Consider the following 17,239-nt stretch of genomic DNA (forward strand, 5'->3'; position numbering starts at 1 on the left):
AAGTTGCTACCGATTCATCGCGCATGCCGTTGCTCCCCGTCCGACTCCCGAGAGGAGAGAAAGCGAGACACCCTACATCTCGAATGGACAGCACTGCTGACACCTAGGCCTACATTCCTCCAACTCCACGATACGCATCGGTGGCCATCCCTCATCCAGTGCTCATTGCAGGAGGCACAGATTGGCCCAACCTCGGACGGAAAAGCGGCAAAGTAGCTGGCGGAACCCCAAGGTGAGAGGTCTACCAGCGTCCTTTTCTGTCCAAAAGGGGCCCGTGAATAATAAATACCAAAGCTGCAGGCACAGACGCAAGTATTTCCACACCTTTGCTCCCACAGTGATTTGCCTGCCCCGCACATCCTCCGCGCCATCTCCAATCAGCGCATCGTAAAGATCGTCGCCGGACATAGCGCTTGTCATGCTTTGTTCATCACCGCCAGCGGGGATGTCTATTCATACGGAAGGAATGAAAAGGGTCAATGCGGTGAGGAGAAGAAGATCGAGCGAGCCGAGTGGTACTGGACAAGTGACCTAACTAGGGAAGCGCTCTTCCTCCCTCGGCACATCCAGGTGTCCCTGCCTCCCAGACTGCCTTAGATGAGCCGCTGCGTCTCAATCGCAAGACTCATTTCTCGCCATCATTGGATGCTTCTGCGCGGAGCGACATCGTACATGCGACATGTAGTCGCTCACATACCCTCTTGGTCACACGAGGAGGCTCCGTCTATGGCGCAGGCTCCAATCTCAACTCTCAGCTGGCCCTTTCTAGGGGCGGTGATGTCGTAGCCACCTTCACCCGGATCGAGTCCGGCCCTTGGTCAAAGGCAAATGACCCCGTCGTACAAGTGGCTGCAGGTCTGACCTTCTCTCTCTTCCTGACCGCCAGCGGCAGGGTGTACGCAAGCGGGTCGATGGAACGCGGTCAACTAGGCAACGGGCGGACCGGGGAGCACTTTGTCTCGGGCAACAGGCTTGCCTTTGCCGAAGAATCTACACCCATCCTCGTCAAGGGTCTTGCCGAGCACAAAATCGTGGAAATCTCCTGCGGCCAGCAACACTCCATTGCGCTGGATGACCAGGGCTTCTGCTACGTGTGGGGCTTCGGAGGCTACGGTCGGCTTGGGCTGGGCAATGCCAATGATCAGATGACACCTGCACTCGTGCCGCAATTTGCCAGAGAGAACCAAGCTAGCAGGGCGGCCACTGTCGTCGCAGGCCCCACGAGCTCTGCCGTGGTGGACAGGTCGCAGACCTACTACTTGGCAGGCAAGTGGAAAGTTAGCGGAGATGGTGGCAGCGGGCAAGGCTGGACCTCTTTCCGATACATGCAGTCCCTGATGGGGGTCAAGGTGCGGAAAGCCGCCATGGGTGGCATGACATTATTCGCGATTGGAGACGAACTGGAAGCTGGGGCACCCAAGTACGCCACGATGAACATCGTCTGGGGTCAGAATGCTGCCAATGGTGAATTGGGACTTGGCGAGGGTAAGCCCAAGAGCGCTACCCAACCTCAGCGCTGCGATCCACTGGACAAGATTGGTCTGTTGGACATTGCCGGAGGGCAGAACACGACCTTCTTCCTTGCACGGCCCGAGGGCGACGCCTTTTCCTCGCTGCCAAGGTACCCGGAAGCGGTGGAGGCGAGCGAGGTGTGTCTGATCTGCTCAAAGGAGATGCCAGAGGATGTGGTTACGCTGGAGTGCGAAAAGTGCGAGAATGCCTACCACTTGCGCTGTTTGACACCCAAGCTGGACGAGGTGCCAGATGGCGAGTGGTTCTGCCCCGAATGCGAAGAGGGTCAGGATGGTAAGACGGAAGGCATAGATGTGGAAGAGGCAGAGGCAAAAGGCGCGACAAAGGGGTCTACGGGAAGGGGCAGAGGAAGAGGGAGGGGTGGAGCAACATCGACTGCAGCTACTGGGCGTGGGGGCAAGAGGAAAGCAGATGGGGATGGGACAGGTGCGCCAGCTGCTGCGAAGAAGGGCAAGGCGAGTACGAGGGGTCGAAGCTGAAATAGTACTATCGCCGTCATACAACGTCACCTTACCATCATCTTTGGTCCGAGGTTGCGAGAGTGTGGGTGTCATGCTAGACTAGTATCCGTGTCTGGCCCGGCGTGGTGATTTGGCTGTGCGCGTGACCAACAGGGTCCAGCGCAGGAGATGGTGTCCCTTTGCGCGTGGGCGGCTTCCACCCGCGTCATTCTGCAGCGCCCCCAGCGCACGGCCACTTGGCAATGGCATCGGCAGTCCACTCCACCCCAAATGGGCACGCCTGCCTGGCGAACATCGTCGTCTGATAGCCTCCATCGCACATCTTCCTTCCTTCTCATCCTATCATCGCCTTCCTGCCCTCTTTGTGATCCTTCTTCTTCTTCTTTCTCCTCTCCTCCACCACCTCTGTGATGTTCCGACCATCAGCTCAGGCCTCTCTGGCCAGGAGCACCATCACCTCCCGTCCACGCATCGCCAACACGGCAAACCCCCTCCGAGCTCACAATCCCCTGCGATCCACACTTCTCCCTGGTACTGCTACCGCTCCTGCCTCTCCTTCTGTTTCTACCTCTTCCCCCCGTCTAGCGCTCCCTTTCCACACCTCGACGGCTCGCTTCGCTCTCCTTAGACCCTCTGCACCCCTCTATGCTGCCAACCCTCAATCGGGAAAGCCAGCTAGTGATAATTGGAAGGTGAGCCATAGCTGAACGCACGAGTGTTCAATGGAAATACATGCAAAGACTGATCACCCTCTCTCCCTCCACCCCCTCTGCCTCGTTCGCTTATCAGCACACCGCCCAGAACATCAAGGAAGAGGTGGGACAGGTAAAGGACTCCCTCGAGTCGGCCGTCGCTGGTGGTGACAGTTCTAGCCGTAAAGGTTCCAATGACAAGAGTACCGAGGGTCAAGACCCAGGTATGGCTCAAATCCTGGGTGACGCCAAGTCCATTACTTCGGAAATGGCCCAGGTGGTTCCTCAGCCAGCTCTGCTTTGGGGTGCGGCAGGTGTGATGCCCTACGTGGGAACGGCAGGTGCTTCCATCTACCTCTCCCGTCAGGCCAACTTGGTTGCCAATGGTCTCGATTCTCACATGGACTTGGAGACGGCCACTGCCCTTTTGCTGCACGCGCAAAACATTCAGGTAGCCTATGGTGCCATCATCCTCTCCTTCCTCGGCGCCATTCACTGGGGTTTCGAGTGGGCCAAGCTGGGTGGTAGGGTAGGCAACTTGCGATACGCCATGGGTGTAGCACCTCTAGCCTTGGCATGGCCTTCGCTTCTTCTGGCACCACAAATGGCCCTGATTGCCCAATGGGCTGCCTACGTAGCCGTATGGTTCATCGACCTTAGGGCCACCACCGAAGGATGGGCACCAAGGTGGTACAGTACCTACCGTTTCTGGCTCACCGCTGCCGTTGGCACCTCTATCATTGCCACATTGGCAGGAACCCAATACTACGACGTCTCCCCTTCGCGCTCTTCGGCCCGCTCTGCCGGTTCTAAACTCGCATCAGAGATTCGTGACAATGCCGCCCAAAAGGCTCAAGAAGCTCGTTCTACCGCCGAGGGTAATCAGGGGACTCAACCCTTGAAGGGTGACTTGAAGGGTGGAGACGTATTTGCTGAGCAATCTTCCGGTGAGGAAGAAGGTTTTGTCAAGATTCGAAATCCAAAGAGGGTAGAAGAGGAGAGGAAGAAGAAGGAAGAGGAGGAAAAGAAGAAGAAGAAGGAAGAAGAAGAGAAGAAGAAGAAGGAAGAGGAAGAGGAGAAGAAGAAGAAGCAGGAAGAAGAGGAGAAGAGTAAGAAGGAAGGAGGTGAAGAGAAGAAGGAGGGTGAGGGTGAGGGAGAGGGTGAAGAAGGAGGTCAAGAGAAGAAGGAAGGTGAGGGTGAGGGTGAGGGTGAAGGTGGTGAGGAGAAGAAGGAAGGTGGCGATGAGAAGAAGGACAAGTAGAAGATGGGCGTGTGTGTGTGTGTGGCCCCATCAGACCAATCGGGCGGGACGCCGCCATACAAAGTGTTCCGTTCCTCTCCCACCCTTCTTCTTACTACGTTACCAAGACGCAATGCAGACGAAATGCATCTGCATCTACATCTGCAATTGCAAGTTCAACGCAAGAAATACCAAGTTCCTTTGTGTAGTAGCAAGGCGAAGAATGTCACGTCTGTGAGGCAGCTCCGAAGAAGGCTGTACCGCGGCTTATACTTTGAAGAAGATGAGATTGAGACTAAAGAGTGAATTGAATTGTCCATGGTATTGGGCCATCATGAGATGGCAGAGGGGCAGGGCAGGAAGATACAGAAGAAGGAGGAATAAAGATACAGAGAGGAAGCATGTTAGGCGTTTGCCCCAGGCCACGCACGATACGATACGACACGACACGACATTGCACGACAGCAAACGGTCCAGATCCAGGTCCAGCCTCGACCATTCCATTTTCTGTGTCTGTGTCTGTGTCTGTGTCTGGAATAGAGTTCCAGACTGAATCCTGTCTCCTCCTCAATCCTCAAAGCGCTCCAGCTCCACTAAGCACTCCTCTTAAAACATTCAACTTGTTCAATCTAGCCAATTCATCACTTCCACCTAGTAGTCTTCCTCGAGCAAAGACGGCGGGAAAAGTTCGATGACCACTAATGGCCGCTAGAGCTTCTTGGAGTGAGCTGGCATCATGAGGTCGTTGGTCCACTTCGTAGACGGTGTAGTGAGCGCCGAGAGAGGTTAGGAGGGACTTGGCTTTTTTGGAGTACTGGCAAGGCGGAGAGGGAGATGCGAGAGGGGTAGAGTGGGTGAAGAGGAGTAAGTGATCAAGCTCCTCTGGGATATCCTGTGGGAGTGACACTTTGGTCTGGGCGCACAACTCACGGGACAGTATGACTTGCTGAAGACGACGAGGGGATGTTGCTCTCGATGCATAACGTTCCACCTGGTCCGGTCGTCCTTGTACTGGCAGAGAGGAAGGAGTGATACCATCAAGGTGAGACCCAGAAATGTCTGACTTTGGAGCAGACCCGCTCACTCACCAACTTTACATCATCAATGCCCTCCGCTCCCTGCACCTCTGCCAAGCGACTAGCGAATTCACCCGGGCTCGCCGGCATCAGCTGACTCTTCCATCCATCTTCCGGAACGCTATATCTGTAATTCGTAAGTGCTTGCATGAGAAGCAACATCTTCTCTTCTGATGTGGGTGGGCCGGTGAGGACTTTGGGGGCAGCCAAAGCGGCCAGCCGGTCGGTTTCGGCGGGAGTGTAGCCTTGCTCTGCTGCGAGCTTCCGGAAGGCTTCGGTACCTTGGCCAGTTGTAGGCTTGCTCACATGGACAGCTGCTGCTACTGCCGCTGATGTACCGGCTGACACTGGAGCAGAGGCCGACTTGACTGCCGCAACGGCGTTATCCACCACCGGCACATTCCCACCTCCCACTTCCCCAGCGCCGGCGCGGGACGCTGCCTCTTCTTCTGGTGCTCCGTTTGTCTTCATCGAGTCCTTGACCCACCGAATTCCTGAAGAAGCCCCAGGAATGGCTTCGCGATGCCATAGAGCTATGAGTCCGAGGGTTACTAGGAGAAGGAGTACAAGAAAGCGCTTGCGCCGCCGAAAGGCGGGGAGGGGGAGGGGGGCGCTATTGTAGTTGCCATGCAGGCCTTTGGAGGCGCCTCGCTCGAGGTCGATGGAGACTTTGGGCATCGGTCGTGAGATGGTCGAGAGTCCTGATAATCTGATAAGGTATACGATCAGTTGTGGATTTAGTAAGGGCGATGGTCAGGACGCAAGTACAGGGGAAGGCAGAGTCTTTGTGGGGAGCAACGGTGTGCCGAAGCCTTGGAGGGTGTTGGCCTCACGGGCCTTGATTGCTTGGCTCCTGCAATCTCGGATCGGAATCTAGAGCCGCTCCGCGTTGCGCCCCTCGGGCAAAGTCGACTTGGCGGGAAGAAGGCAGGCAGTCCTTCCACCTCTGCCCTCACTGTGTCTCCCTCCGTATATCCGTACCCACCCACTTGCCGACTGATACGACATCATGGGAGCTCAGACGTCCAAGCCTGATGCTGGCGCCAGTGCTGGTCCTGCCCCTGCTGCCAAGCAGCCAGAGGAGAAGATCTCTGTGAGTACGCGTAGGGCGGGCCGTTGTGGGAGAGAGCGATACAGCGCGAGTGCTGCTATTCCGGTACTGATCTCTTCCTTGCTCACCATCTTGGTTCTCTTCCCGACTCCTTAGCTGAGCCAGTCCCTCCTGAACAAGATCACTTCCGAGGCCAAGATCACAACCGATGCCGGCACCTCTTCTTCCTCCTCCGAAAAGTCCCCATCTTCCTCGTCCTCTTCTTCCTCGTCCTCCTCTCCCTCGGACCCCCTCCCCTCATCTCGCCAGTCCTACCTAGATTCCTCCGTCCGCTCCGCAATCTCCTCTGAGCTGGCCCGTCTGCGTAAGCAAGAAGCCGAAGTGACTGCTCAGATTCAGTCCAAGCTAGAGGCAGAGAATCTAGCCATTGAGGAGAAGCACTCTTCCAAGTCCCAACAATCAAAGAGCACCGAGTCTGATTCAAAGAGTGGTGGTGGAGGAGGAGGAAGAGGAGCAGGAAGGAGCAGTGATAGTCTTCGCAAGGAATTGGAAGAGGTCAAGAGGAAGATTTCAAGGCATGATTCTGGAAGGAAACAGGTGGAGAATGCACCTGGTGTTAAAGAGGCTAGGAAGAGTGTCATTGAATGTTACAAGGAGGTGGGAACTTCGAGGACATTGGATTGTTGGAAGGAGGTAAAGGCTTTCACCGATGCTGTAGAGAAGGCAGAGAGGGTGAGTAGCGCAGCGCTGTAGGAGGCCCTTAGATGGAATCAGGTCGCGGTAACCATTGGCGCATGAACTCGCTTGCTGACCTTCTTTCCCCCCTCACCAAACGCCCTCGAACAGAACTACATTGCGTCGCTTAGCGAGTAAGAGAAGAGGGACACGGATGTTGAAGGGAATTTCGACCTGTTACAATTGGTGACTACCCTCACCAGGCGGTAGAACGCTTTCAATACAGCCATCATCCCTACCCTGAGCACATTTCGACCACTTCAGACTGGGCAACGACGTCTAAAAGTGGGCAGATCTGTACGTTTCATTACGCGCCATCCGTCCCACCCTTCTTCTTGTTCCGTTTGCGACCTTTCCCTCCATTCGCAGATGTGGCTGCTCCAGGAACTGCTCTGCCCTTGGCGCCTTCAGCCGACCCTTTCCCACCTTGCTCTTTCTCCATGTCCTCATCCCCTTCTACATCGCCAACCTCGTCATCCGTGGGCCGCTCCCCTGGCGGGAGGTACCTCACCTTCTCCTCTTTTGTGTCTTCCTCGCCTGCCCACGACAGGTAAGGGTTGAAGAAGGCTCGCCCAGGCACACCTTCGGGAGGTACGCGGTGCGATTCAGGGTCCTCACCGGCATGCAGGGCGTCCTCGTCTTGATCCAACACGTAGCCCAGCCTCAACAATTCCTCTGCCTCTGCTTCGTCGTCGTCTTCGTCGCTCTGCGGATGTGTAGCTTCTGTATCCTCTTCCACCTGTGACCCCGTTGCCTGCGCCGCTTGTGCCGAGGCCGACGTCGTGGCAGGCTGCTTGCTCTTGGCCACAGCGGGCTTCTTCGTGCTGCCGACGGTGACCTTGCCCTTCTTGCCGATAGTCAGGACCCTAGCCTTCCTCTCCACTGCTCTCATCCCACCATCGTCCCGAGGCTTTCTTCCCAAGGCGATACTCAGTTGTCGGGCCCGCTCTCTCGCTGCCGCGTCGCCTCCAGACAGCTCGGGGAAAAGTTCTTGAGACGCTACTGCCCGCTTTTCTTCTTTGGCCCTCTCCCTCTCAGCACGTACGTGCTCCACGCGGGCTAGTGCTCGCTGCTCTGCTTCGTCCCGTTGGGATATGAGCGAGGAGAGGAGTGCTGAGCGCTCAGCGGGTGGCAGGAGGATAGTGGAGCAGGACGGGCAGCCTGCATCAGGCGAAAAGGGAGTCGGCGTGTTCATCGAGCAGAGCAAGAGGCCACAGGAGAGACAGATAGGTCTCCTCTTGAATAGAGGATGGACTCGACCTTGGCAATAGCATGTCCTGCTCTTACGCTTCGGATTTTGAGCGCTGATGCTCTCTCTGCCGTCGCCAGTCAGCTCAGCGATCTCATCGTTCAGCATCTTCATCTCTTCGGAAGGAGCCAGCTGAAAAGGTTGCTGCGAGGAAGACGGAGCCTGACCTGGAGCGGCCGCATGCTGCTTGTCTCCAAAGTGACTCGAGCTCCCAGCCGAAGATGTTGTGACGCCTCCGATGGGAGGTGTCTTCGTTCCAAGGGGAGTATTGGCTCTTGAGAGACCCTCCTGAGGCGTCCTGGCAGCACTTCGCGGGGTATAGCTCTTCTGGCCGCGATCCTTCACATATACCGCTCCGCTGGACCCAAAAGCCTTGCTGAGGTCTACAGGCGCGTTGCTTGAACTCTGTCCACTTTTCGCATTGGAAGAGGAGCCACTACTCTGTGTCGGCTTTGAATGGCTGACAGGCTGAGGAGGCGGTGGAGGTGGGAATTGAGTATCCACTAGCTGCTTAACGAAGGTCGTCTGAGCAGAGCCAGGACCAATCAAATCCTGTGCACAGGGTAAAAGGAGGTCGATATGAGTCAGACAGACAGACTAGCACATATGGGGCCGCTTCCGATGTTTCTGACAATGAGGTGATGTCGCAAGGCTTGGGCATCTGGCAGCTTCTTGACATAGGGCAGGATCTGCGTAGAGACCGTCTCGTTGTCTAGCAGAGATTGCAGGAGCAAATTCGTCAGCACATTCGTCTATCGTAGGACACTAGCTGCCTACTCACCGAGGCCAGTAAAGCCCGCAATCTGCTGCACAGCAGCCTGATCGCTCAACACCATGACCCTCGATATTAGCGGAGGCCAGTTGAGAAGGAGCGAGCAAGGGCCACAATATGGCAACGGAAAGAGAACTGGCTTACATCAGCAACGCGGCGATTCTGACTCCAGACAGTGCAAGCAGATGGGACGATGAAGCCTCGTAAAAGTCGTTTCATTCATGCTCCTTCTCCCAATATTTTGACCATGTGCAATACAGTTCATTTCGACCGTGCCCTTACAAACCAGTGTCCTTGGGCTTCGTCGTGTCATACAATCGGATCAACCTCGCCTCCTCTCCCTGCTCTCCGCCCGAAAAGGCATATCCTCTTGTCCTCCTCATCCTCTGCACCGCCCGCACCTTCCTAATGGCCTTTTGGAACTCGCTCATCCTCGGTCGATGATCCACCAAATTGTACTTCTGGATCTCCGCAGCCACATGTCTACTCTCTGGCCTCCAAGTCCTCTTCCAGAATTTCCATACATAGTCTCGCACCAAGCAGGCTCCTGGCACGAGGATGATGCAGAACCAGAAGAGAGGCGAGCCAAAGATGGCTCCTAGCTGCCCTTGGTACTCCTCAGAGAAGCCGATGATGGGCGCTACAATGATGTAGACGGCCAGGAAGGCCAGCGTGAAGAAGAGCGATCCTGGAATAGCAGCAAAAGTATACTTTGTCCAGAGGTCAGACACCAGTGCTGCTTTGCCCAGCACGGTCGCTAGCACAGCCATGAATAGCGTCGTACCCCAGACCCAAAGACCTGGCGTATAGCCATCAGAGCCCTGAAGACTAGTCCAGAAGGCAGCAGTGACGATGATGTACGCCAGTAGGGAGTGATAGAAGGCATTGATGGTCCAGCCCCAGAACTTTCGTCGATTGAAGAAGACCTCGCCATACAGCTGAGGATAACGATCCAGCATCCTCGCACTTAGGTACTGATCAAAGATGCCGATGACCAGTGGTGGTAGTACAGTGAAGAGGACATTGTAGAGCGATAACGTCCAAGACTCAAAGGGCACCTGACCTGAGAAGCTGCTCTGGAAGGAGAACCAGAAAAGCGTCATGTACAAGGTGATGTTTTTGTAGAAGGAATACAAGATCATCTTGCTCAGCCGGGTATAGCTCCATGTACCGTGAACGAGGAGAAGCTTGCGAAGAAACCTGAATTGAGAGATGGCAACGTCGGCACTTCGTGCAGCCTGGAGACCTTCCACACCACTGATACCAACACCGACGTGGGCGGCCTGAATCATGCTGACATCATTCGCGCCGTCGCCAATGGCAAGCAGAAGAGCCTTGAGATTCTTCTTGACCAGCTTGACCACCAGCGCTTTCTGAAGTGGGCTGACTCGACAACAGATCACGGCCTTGCACATCATGGCCAGCTCGAGGAAAACCTTGCTCAAGTCCTTCTCAAGTGCAAAGGCCAAGCTCTTGCCGTCAATGATCAGGGCGAGCTCTTCAATCTCTCCTGCTTTGCGCTGGTTCTTGATAGCAGCGAGCCTCTTGTTCAAGAAGTCGGCTGTTGCATGAGCAGATTCCTCATTGACGATGACGAGATTCATAGACTCGGAGATGAGTCGGCAGGACAGCCCAATGTTGATGGCAGTCTCTTGTCGATCACCCGTCAAGACCCAGACTTTTATACCAGCCGTCTGTAGTGTATGAATCGTTTCTGGTACACCCTCTTGTAGCTTGTCTTCGATGGCTGTCGCACCCAACAGGAAAAGATTCTGCTCGATGATTTCTGCTGCCTTGTCAAGAGCTTCGCTTCGACCAGTGATCTGGGCCGCGGCGGACTCGTAAATCTTTGCCCATTGTCGATACTCCTGCTCAGGTACTTCCCTCGATGCCACGCAGAGAGTCCTCAGACCATCGGTGGCGTAGTCTTCCAGATGGACAAGGGTCTGTTCGGTGAAGGGCTGGTTCTCGCTTAGCCTCTCCATGATGACAGTGTCCGCTCCCTTGCAGTACAGCTTAATCTTTCCATCTGGACATCGTACTACTGTAGACATCCTCTTCCTAGTAGAGTTGAACTCGCAGACTTGTAGAATCTCGTACTCTTCTTCGACTCCCCTCACTTCGATGAAGATAGAGCGAGGCTTTCGGGTAGTGAATTGATACCCCAGCGACTCTGCTCCGGCTACAAGAGCAGCTTCATCGGGGCTAGAGGCTTGGAATTTGATTTTGTCGCCTTGACGTTCTGGAATTACGGTGTGGCACACTGCCAACAAAGTCAGGAACTCGTCGATCATTCCGCTACTGCCATCGTCGGGTATTGCGCCTGACATGATTGCCTTGAGCTCGTGCCATGTCCTTTGACCACCAACCTCTCTGCCGTCAGGTCCAATCTCTCCGGTGCCTTGTTTGGCTTCATCTATCACATCAGTGTATGAGACGCCTCCAATGGAAGCCTGCTTGAACTCCATTTCGTTCCTCGTCAAAGTGCCCGTCTTGTCAGAGAAAATATACTCGATTTGTCCGAGCTCTTCGACCAGACTCGATGTGCGGCATAAGGCGGGCGTGTCCGTTGGCGCATAGTACATGTCTAGATCAGAGTTGATTAAGACCGCTTGCTGGTACTTGATGACTTCAATTGTGACGATCAAAGAAATGGGAATCAGGTTGTTGTAGGCAATGATGAAGGTCAGAATGTCCTCGACAAAGATCCTTGCGTTGTTCCTGCCTTCGTCTGCGAGGAGCAGATACTGCATCGAGCTGGCGAAGGACGTGTTGCGAATGATACTGCCAATGGATGACGCAATAGAAAGTGCCATCAAGAGTACGAAGAGGAGCAGAATCTGCACGTTGACCATCTTCTCAACAGCAGTCCTCTTGATCGGAGCCGCCGTTGCGTTACGCATAAGCTTTGTCTCATGTCCGGTAAACACAACCAGGCCATAGCACCAAGGTGTGTTCCGCAATTGAGCACCTCGCAACAACAGCTGATCTGGCCCCAGTGGGATCTTCTTCATCGGTGTTCCGCTGAAGCCGGGGGTTGAGCTCATCTGCAGATTCAGCGTAGCATCGAAAGTGTACAGACTATTGTTGGGGTGCTCGCAATTGAGCTGACCCCGCATCGAAGCAGCGCTTTGAGGTGTGGTGATGCGGCACGTTTGGGAGCTTGCCTGTTTGATCTTGAGGTTGGTCTCCCCATCAAGATTAGCGGTCTCTACATAGCACAGCCCTTCGGGCTCAGAGCTGGCAAGCAAAGCCAAGTCTGCTGGGAAGAAGTCATTTGACTCCACACGGATGATGTCGCCGACGCGAAGATGGCGCCATCTTCGTGGTTCGAAGTGATTCGTACCGGGATTGAGCACTTGTGCGACCCTCCCGTTGAGCTCGGCGTCTGATTGATGCCGCTTGACGTCTTCTTTGACCTCCTTGAAGGCACTCGCCAGGAGGACGACACCGAGAGGCACGATTGTGGTCCAACGGTTTGTTGGTGACACGCCGGGTATTTGTTGGATACAAGCCGTGAAAAGGAAGAAGAGATTGGCGTACTTGGAGAATTGTTCTATCGGACAAAGGAAAGGGGAGTCGCAGCAATGTCAGCGTGGGCATTCGATCCGGGAGTGTTCAGAGTACTCACCTAGCAAGAATTTGGGAGTGAATGTGATGACGTTGAACTTGCTTGTAGAGATGTAGTTGTCTCTGAAACGGCCTTCTCGATCATTTGTGAGAGGGTCATTCAGCCGCACAATACGCTCTCCCTCTGGCACCTTGTTCCTCGCGGCTTTCCCCTTGAACATATCACTCATATCGTCCTTGAGCCCTCTATATGACCGCTGGACTCCATCGAAGAGGCCGTCTCTAGGCGGGCCCCTGGACTGGCCAGCTGCAGGTCCTACCGAAAACCGACTCTTCTTCGTGGACGGAGCAGGAGGTGCATTGCCCCTACTTGGCCCTGCTGTCGCAAAGTCAGCATAAGGGACGGATCCTGGGTAGGGTGAATCGACATCATCGTCCGCCTCGATGCTCTTGAAATTCCCGGACGTGTTGGACCGGACAGCGTAAACATCGGCGAAAGGTCCGGCAGCTCGGGAGGAACCAGCGGGATCTGCAGCATTCTTGGAGAGAGGTAGATCGCTCTCTTGGGAGTATGTGCGACCCCGTCCATTGCTGTCCGAGTATGGAAGGCGCGGAGCTGCCAGACCCATCGTTGTCGTATCCTCATGAGCCCAGGAGGACGTGATGGAGGCTGGATAGCCGGACTTGCTAGACGCCTGCCTCTCTAGGTTGCCTCCCCTGGCGTAGCGGTCATTGCCATACTGGCCTTCGTAATCATCGTCGTCACCGAGTAAGTCAGCATCATCATCGACGAGAACATGAGATGGTCCAGCGGAAGAACCTGATGGACCTGCCCTATTGTTGGCATTGGAGAAACCTAACGAGTCCGTGCTTGCGAATGGGTCAAGAGGGCCCCCAGCTCCGTACGAGTATGGATTGGACTGAGCAGCTGGACGATGAGATGCTGTGCCTTCTGGTGGCGGTTGTCCAGTGCGTCCACTGGAGGAGATGAAATCGTCAAAGTCGTCCATTTTTGCGAAAGGGGAAGCTCAGAAGTGGGTCCTCAGAGGAGCATCAGAACGCGGCGAAGGCTCAACGCTGTGAAGGCGAGAGGGATTGCTCGGCAGAAATGGAGACTGCTTGGTATCAAGAGGTGCACGAGATATGTGTATGGCTGCGCACTACAGCGAGGCACAAGTGACGTGAATGGAATGCTGGTGGTATGATGGGATCGAGGGAAGGTGAGGCGTGGAAGGTGTTGGTGCTGGGCGTTGGTCCAACTCTGGCAGCCACCGCCCTCTCCGCTCGACGAGGCCGTCACTCCGCCCGCCTTCCGCACCGCATACGACTTCCTGTCCTTCCTCTGCAGCTGGTAGAATAGCTGGCGGCCCAAAGCTACATACTATCGTAGTCAATCATCAATCACTATGGCTACCGAAGAAACTCAAGCGGATGCAGGACCATCGACCAGCTCAGCCGTGTTCAAGAAGCGGTCGCGGCCCGTGGCTAGAGCACCGCTCAGGTCCACGAAGATCCTCCACGACGATGCGGAACCGCAAAGTTCGGATGGACCCAAAGAGGCCAAAGGGGCAGACGCTGAAGAGGATGACGAAGAGGAGTGAGTATGAGTGAGATTGGCTGCGTGAGGCAGAAGATTCGTCACTGCTCGATAAGCCCGCGTCTGACTTGCTGTCATCTGTTCTACAGAATATCGGTAGCAGACTTGGTTGCTCTCCGCAACCTCCAGCGCAAGCCGACGGGCATTGAGCTCGACAAGCTCAATCGTGGCGTAAAGAAGAAGAAGAAGAAGGCAGGCAAGGACAGGAGCGCTATGACAGACGAGGATCGCTGGAGAGAGCAGATGGAACAGGGTGGGCTTGTAAGACCGGGAGAGATGCGGGGCAAGGCAGCCGGAGACGATGATGAGGATGACAAGTGAGTAAGGATCGAGTGCGGACGGTCTGGCAGGACCTCTGACTCAGTCATCTTGTCCTCTTAAACGACAACAGCGAGGGAGAGTCTGTCAATCGATCTCGTCGCCTGGTCAGACAGGACAACTTCCAGGGAGAGACGAATGTCATCGACGTAGATAAGCACATGTAAGTAGAGACGGACCTCATCGCGGCCGCATTGCAGCATCTGACAGCCTTGTCCCTTGGCTACTCACATTGCTCGCTCCAGGATGACATACATCGAAGAGGAAATGCGCAAGCGAAGAGCAGCAGCCGGCGGATCACTGGATGCTTCAGCTACAGCTTCGCCATTGGACGTCAAGGCCGTGTTGTCCAACCCTGAAGACGAGCTTTACAAGGTCGCAGAGAAGTACACTCGTTTGCAACAAGAAGCCAGAAATGCTGCTACGGCTAACAAGCTGATCAGCAATAGAGCCAGACCGGACGATGAGGAGGGCGAAGGTAATGTTGGTCTAAGCAGTGCTATGCTTTCTGGCATCCCGGAGGTCGAGCTGGGCATGGAGTGAGTGACGAGGTCCGACAGCAAGAGCTTGGGAAGCGGCCAGTGCAAAGACTGACGGGACCCACTTGCCCTTCTTTCGTCACAGCTCACGATTGAGAAACATCGAGAACACAGAGAAAGCCAAGCGCGCCATGCTGGAGGCGAGAAAGCAAGGCAGACCCGACGACTCGGATCAGATGTTGGCAAATGCTCGATGTGAGTACAGTCGCTGCGTGGTTTGCCTTGTTCCCACACTGCCCATCGCTCAATCTCTTGTTCCACTGTCCTTTCTACAACCAGTCTTCAACAACCGCAGAGACGCCCAATCCGACGCCCAGGCTCTTGCCAGCGCAAGAGCAGCTGCTTCTGGTGCCTCCGCCTCGACGGTCAGCCGAGCTGCGCAAGGTGGCTCGTCCTCCTCTTCTTCGGCAGCTGCCAGTGGTGGACAGAAGCGTACAGGCGACCGCCGCGAGATGGCTACAGACGACGTGGTGATGCAGCGCTTCAAGAAGAGGCAGATGAACGGGATGAAGAGGTGATTGTGGATTGCCTGAATGTTCTGTCTCTTTAATCCTCAGCTATCCTCCTTGCTGCTCGTAGACTATGTATGCCATCTATTACCATGCTCCTCTCGTAGAGACCCTCCCCGCACGCTCTCCGCTTCCGCTCCGCCTGTGCGGGAGTTTTTTCGAAAGCGCCTCTTTCCGTCTTGTCCATCGGCAGGAGTAGAGGACTACCGCCGCTAGTCTACCTATCTACCTACCTTTCTGGTCATCGTCTCCCTCTGCTACCTCGTCTTGATCTTCCTCGAAGATGGATCCTCCTCTCGACCCTCCTCTGCGTATGACCTTTCTCCACCCAGGCAAAGCCCTAAGCGTCGCCGAGGCCCAAGGGAACATCACTACTTTTCTCTCCTCTCGCTCTGCTCTATCCTCTTCTTCCTCTTCCTCTTCAGCCTCAACTTCAGCAGCTGCAATGGGTACTGATGGAGCTTCAGCGGTAGTGACAGGAGTAGGAGCAGAAGGGGGGAGCTCGATTCATGCGCCGTTGCTGAGATTGAGTAATGCGTTGAAGGAGGAGGCGGAGAGGCAGATTAGGGAGGAGAGGGCGGGACGGTAAGCCGTTTTTCGAGGTGGGGGAAAGCAGACTAGAGGGATGACGTCTGCAAAGACTATAATAGAGTTGGAAGTCGGCTACACCGGTTCTTCAAGATTGTGAGTCGGCTAGAAGAGCTCTCGGGACACAAGACCCACTGGACCTGACAGAAGGTCTTTGCGTCTTGTCTCCTTCGCAGCATCACAATGGTGACCATCCAGGAGGCTACAAACGGGACACAAGTCTCTCCACTCGCCTTCATTGCTCAGCTTCAAGGGGATCGGCAAGCTCGGGCTGGAATAAGGACTGAGCACCTTGCCGACCATGCCTCTCGCACGGCGGTGTGGGGAGGACGCTAAAGTCTACGAGCGGGCAAGGCTGCGCTACTCTCAAATGACATCCGCACTGGCGTCGACACCGCCTCTGTGCGGTCTTGTAAAATATCAATGTACTACCTACCATTCGTCCCGTCAATATCATCAGTCACATTAGCAGCAGCAGCAGCAGTAGTAGTAGTAGCGCTAGCATTCGTTAGCCACATCCGGCAGTAGTCTGTTAGCCCTCAGCAGGTTGCGCATCGTTCCGGGTGGGTTGGTACGACGGCGCTCCACCCGAGCAAGGGGACGCCATTCCTCCTGCCACTCGAAGGGCAGACCTGGTAACCATCTCATCTGACTCCCAGACCCAAGCTGCAAGCGAAAGCGGCACAGAGGAATAGGCAAGAGGTTGTACGGACAAGTTTACTTTTGGATTTCTTCACTTCATTTTGAATCTCCTGCCTTCCTCCATTCCCTGCTAAAGCTATTCTCCTCCTTCGTCTCCACCCCTTCCTTTCTTTCCATCAGTAATCCTTCTACTTGCCTGCTAGCTATTCTTCCAAGCGGAACCCCTTCTCCTCCTTACAAATGCGCAACATTCTATAGACACGGGAGAGGAAATGGATGGAGGAAAGGAGATGGCGATAAAGAGCGCCTTAGATGGTGTGATGTGATAAGGCGCTTCGGCTCGTCTCGGCTTCGACTTGTTTCAGCGAGGTGCTAAAGACCAAGGGCAAGGCAAAGCCCAAGCCGAGAAGAGAGGAGAGGAGAGGAGAGAAGAGAGAGGAAAGAGCGATCTAGAGAGATCTAGAGGGGACATCGTGACGAAATTTGATGATACAGGGACAGGTGAGACTGCCGGAAGGAAAGGAGGAAAGGAGCGTGTACCACTGGAGGCTCTATACTACGAGAGTCGGAGAGGGTGGAGAGCGGGTACTCTTTTTGAAGTCCAGATGAACTTGTGTATCGTGTAGGCGGTGGTGGTGTGAAGGGCGAGGAGGTATTTTTGGTAATG

The 17,239-nt window shown here is 55.0% G+C and overlaps 9 protein-coding genes across 9 annotated transcripts; 6 read left to right on the top strand and 3 right to left on the bottom strand.

Annotated features, from left to right (window-relative positions):
- Nucleotides 1-158: 158 nt before the first annotated feature.
- BCV69DRAFT_246869 (RCC1/BLIP-II) lies at nt 159-2,012 on the top strand (the record flags this gene model as incomplete). Its single annotated transcript, XM_025490230.1, has 3 exons — nt 159-212; nt 295-512; nt 545-2,012. Coding segments are annotated over 3 exons (1,740 nt in total), but the record flags the coding sequence as incomplete, so codon positions are not given.
- Nucleotides 2,013-2,367: 355 nt separating this feature from the next.
- BCV69DRAFT_281688 (hypothetical protein) lies at nt 2,368-3,969 on the top strand. The gene is made up of 2 exons (XM_025492067.1): nt 2,368-2,686; nt 2,784-3,969. The coding sequence occupies exons 1-2, from the start codon at nt 2,405-2,407 to the stop codon at nt 3,945-3,947; spliced, it is 1,446 nt and encodes a 481-aa protein (XP_025348920.1). The 5' UTR covers nt 2,368-2,404; the 3' UTR covers nt 3,948-3,969.
- An 85-nt stretch (nt 3,970-4,054) lies between these two features.
- Nucleotides 4,055-4,835, top strand: BCV69DRAFT_153979 (hypothetical protein). Its single transcript, XM_025489375.1, has one exon. The coding sequence runs from the start codon at nt 4,210-4,212 to the stop codon at nt 4,477-4,479; it is 270 nt and encodes an 89-aa protein (XP_025348921.1). The 5' UTR covers nt 4,055-4,209; the 3' UTR covers nt 4,480-4,835.
- BCV69DRAFT_281689 (glutaredoxin-domain-containing protein) lies at nt 4,210-5,802 on the bottom strand. Its single transcript, XM_025492068.1, has 3 exons — nt 5,015-5,802; nt 4,857-4,937; nt 4,210-4,740 (listed from the first exon to the last, which is right to left on the bottom strand). The coding sequence occupies exons 1-3, from the start codon at nt 5,678-5,680 to the stop codon at nt 4,501-4,503; spliced, it is 987 nt and encodes a 328-aa protein (XP_025348922.1). The 5' UTR covers nt 5,681-5,802; the 3' UTR covers nt 4,210-4,500.
- Nucleotides 5,803-5,957: 155 nt separating this feature from the next.
- On the top strand, nt 5,958-7,011 carry BCV69DRAFT_154673 (hypothetical protein). Its single transcript, XM_025489376.1, has 4 exons — nt 5,958-6,095; nt 6,210-6,543; nt 6,565-6,785; nt 6,900-7,011. The coding sequence occupies exons 1-4, from the start codon at nt 6,012-6,014 to the stop codon at nt 6,924-6,926; spliced, it is 666 nt and encodes a 221-aa protein (XP_025348923.1). The 5' UTR covers nt 5,958-6,011; the 3' UTR covers nt 6,927-7,011.
- An 84-nt stretch (nt 7,012-7,095) lies between these two features.
- On the bottom strand, nt 7,096-8,873 carry BCV69DRAFT_297976 (hypothetical protein; the record flags this gene model as incomplete). The annotated part of the gene is made up of 3 exons (XM_025494171.1): nt 7,096-8,589; nt 8,670-8,749; nt 8,819-8,873. The coding sequence occupies 3 exons, from the start codon at nt 8,871-8,873 to the stop codon at nt 7,096-7,098; spliced, it is 1,629 nt and encodes a 542-aa protein (XP_025348924.1).
- A 179-nt stretch (nt 8,874-9,052) lies between these two features.
- Nucleotides 9,053-13,605, bottom strand: BCV69DRAFT_268248 (phospholipid-translocating P-type ATPase). The gene is made up of 2 exons (XM_025490858.1): nt 12,441-13,605; nt 9,053-12,365 (listed from the first exon to the last, which is right to left on the bottom strand). Exons 1-2 carry the CDS (start codon nt 13,387-13,389, stop codon nt 9,088-9,090), a joined length of 4,227 nt encoding a protein of 1,408 aa, XP_025348925.1. The 5' UTR covers nt 13,390-13,605; the 3' UTR covers nt 9,053-9,087.
- Nucleotides 13,606-13,704: 99 nt separating this feature from the next.
- On the top strand, nt 13,705-15,439 carry BCV69DRAFT_281694 (hypothetical protein). Its single transcript, XM_025492069.1, has 6 exons — nt 13,705-13,976; nt 14,066-14,293; nt 14,368-14,457; nt 14,540-14,833; nt 14,919-15,028; nt 15,113-15,439. Exons 1-6 carry the CDS (start codon nt 13,786-13,788, stop codon nt 15,349-15,351), a joined length of 1,152 nt encoding a protein of 383 aa, XP_025348926.1. The 5' UTR covers nt 13,705-13,785; the 3' UTR covers nt 15,352-15,439.
- A 95-nt stretch (nt 15,440-15,534) lies between these two features.
- Nucleotides 15,535-16,214, top strand: BCV69DRAFT_281696 (hypothetical protein). Its single transcript, XM_025492070.1, has 2 exons — nt 15,535-16,026; nt 16,107-16,214. Exon 1 carries the CDS (start codon nt 15,626-15,628, stop codon nt 15,929-15,931), a length of 306 nt encoding a protein of 101 aa, XP_025348927.1. The 5' UTR covers nt 15,535-15,625; the 3' UTR covers nt 15,932-16,026; nt 16,107-16,214.
- Nucleotides 16,215-17,239: the final 1,025 nt, after the last annotated feature.

This window comes from Pseudomicrostroma glucosiphilum (genome assembly GCF_003144135.1).
Source record: "Pseudomicrostroma glucosiphilum strain MCA 4718 unplaced genomic scaffold BCV69scaffold_4, whole genome shotgun sequence".
In the NCBI taxonomy this organism is placed as follows: Eukaryota; Fungi; Basidiomycota; class Exobasidiomycetes; order Microstromatales; family Microstromataceae; genus Microstroma; species Microstroma glucosiphilum.

Excerpts from the sequence above, each read along its gene's own strand:
- BCV69DRAFT_281688 (XM_025492067.1), top strand. The coding sequence starts at position 2,405 with ATGTTCCGACCATCAGCTCAGGCCTCTCTGGCCAGGAGCACCATCACC. Across the intron at positions 2,687-2,783 it reads CAGCTAGTGATAATTGGAAG|CACACCGCCCAGAACATCAA; the intron begins GTGAGCCATAGC and ends TTCGCTTATCAG.
- BCV69DRAFT_153979 (XM_025489375.1), top strand. The coding sequence starts at position 4,210 with ATGAGATTGAGACTAAAGAGTGAATTGAATTGTCCATGGTATTGGGCC.
- BCV69DRAFT_281689 (XM_025492068.1), bottom strand. The coding sequence starts at position 5,680 with ATGCCCAAAGTCTCCATCGACCTCGAGCGAGGCGCCTCCAAAGGCCTG. Across the intron at positions 4,938-5,014 it reads GCATTGATGATGTAAAGTTG|TACAAGGACGACCGGACCAG; the intron begins GTGAGTGAGCGG and ends CCTCTCTGCCAG. Across the intron at positions 4,741-4,856 it reads TCAGCAAGTCATACTGTCCC|TACTCCAAAAAAGCCAAGTC; the intron begins GTGAGTTGTGCG and ends CCGCCTTGCCAG.
- BCV69DRAFT_154673 (XM_025489376.1), top strand. The coding sequence starts at position 6,012 with ATGGGAGCTCAGACGTCCAAGCCTGATGCTGGCGCCAGTGCTGGTCCT. Across the intron at positions 6,096-6,209 it reads AGCCAGAGGAGAAGATCTCT|CTGAGCCAGTCCCTCCTGAA; the intron begins GTGAGTACGCGT and ends CCGACTCCTTAG. Across the intron at positions 6,786-6,899 it reads CTGTAGAGAAGGCAGAGAGG|AACTACATTGCGTCGCTTAG; the intron begins GTGAGTAGCGCA and ends GCCCTCGAACAG.
- BCV69DRAFT_268248 (XM_025490858.1), bottom strand. The coding sequence starts at position 13,389 with ATGGACGACTTTGACGATTTCATCTCCTCCAGTGGACGCACTGGACAA. Across the intron at positions 12,366-12,440 it reads CACTCCCAAATTCTTGCTAG|AACAATTCTCCAAGTACGCC; the intron begins GTGAGTACTCTG and ends TTTGTCCGATAG.
- BCV69DRAFT_281694 (XM_025492069.1), top strand. The coding sequence starts at position 13,786 with ATGGCTACCGAAGAAACTCAAGCGGATGCAGGACCATCGACCAGCTCA. Across the intron at positions 14,294-14,367 it reads GACGATGATGAGGATGACAA|CGAGGGAGAGTCTGTCAATC; the intron begins GTGAGTAAGGAT and ends AAACGACAACAG. Across the intron at positions 15,029-15,112 it reads GATGTTGGCAAATGCTCGAT|TCTTCAACAACCGCAGAGAC; the intron begins GTGAGTACAGTC and ends TTCTACAACCAG.
- BCV69DRAFT_281696 (XM_025492070.1), top strand. The coding sequence starts at position 15,626 with ATGGATCCTCCTCTCGACCCTCCTCTGCGTATGACCTTTCTCCACCCA.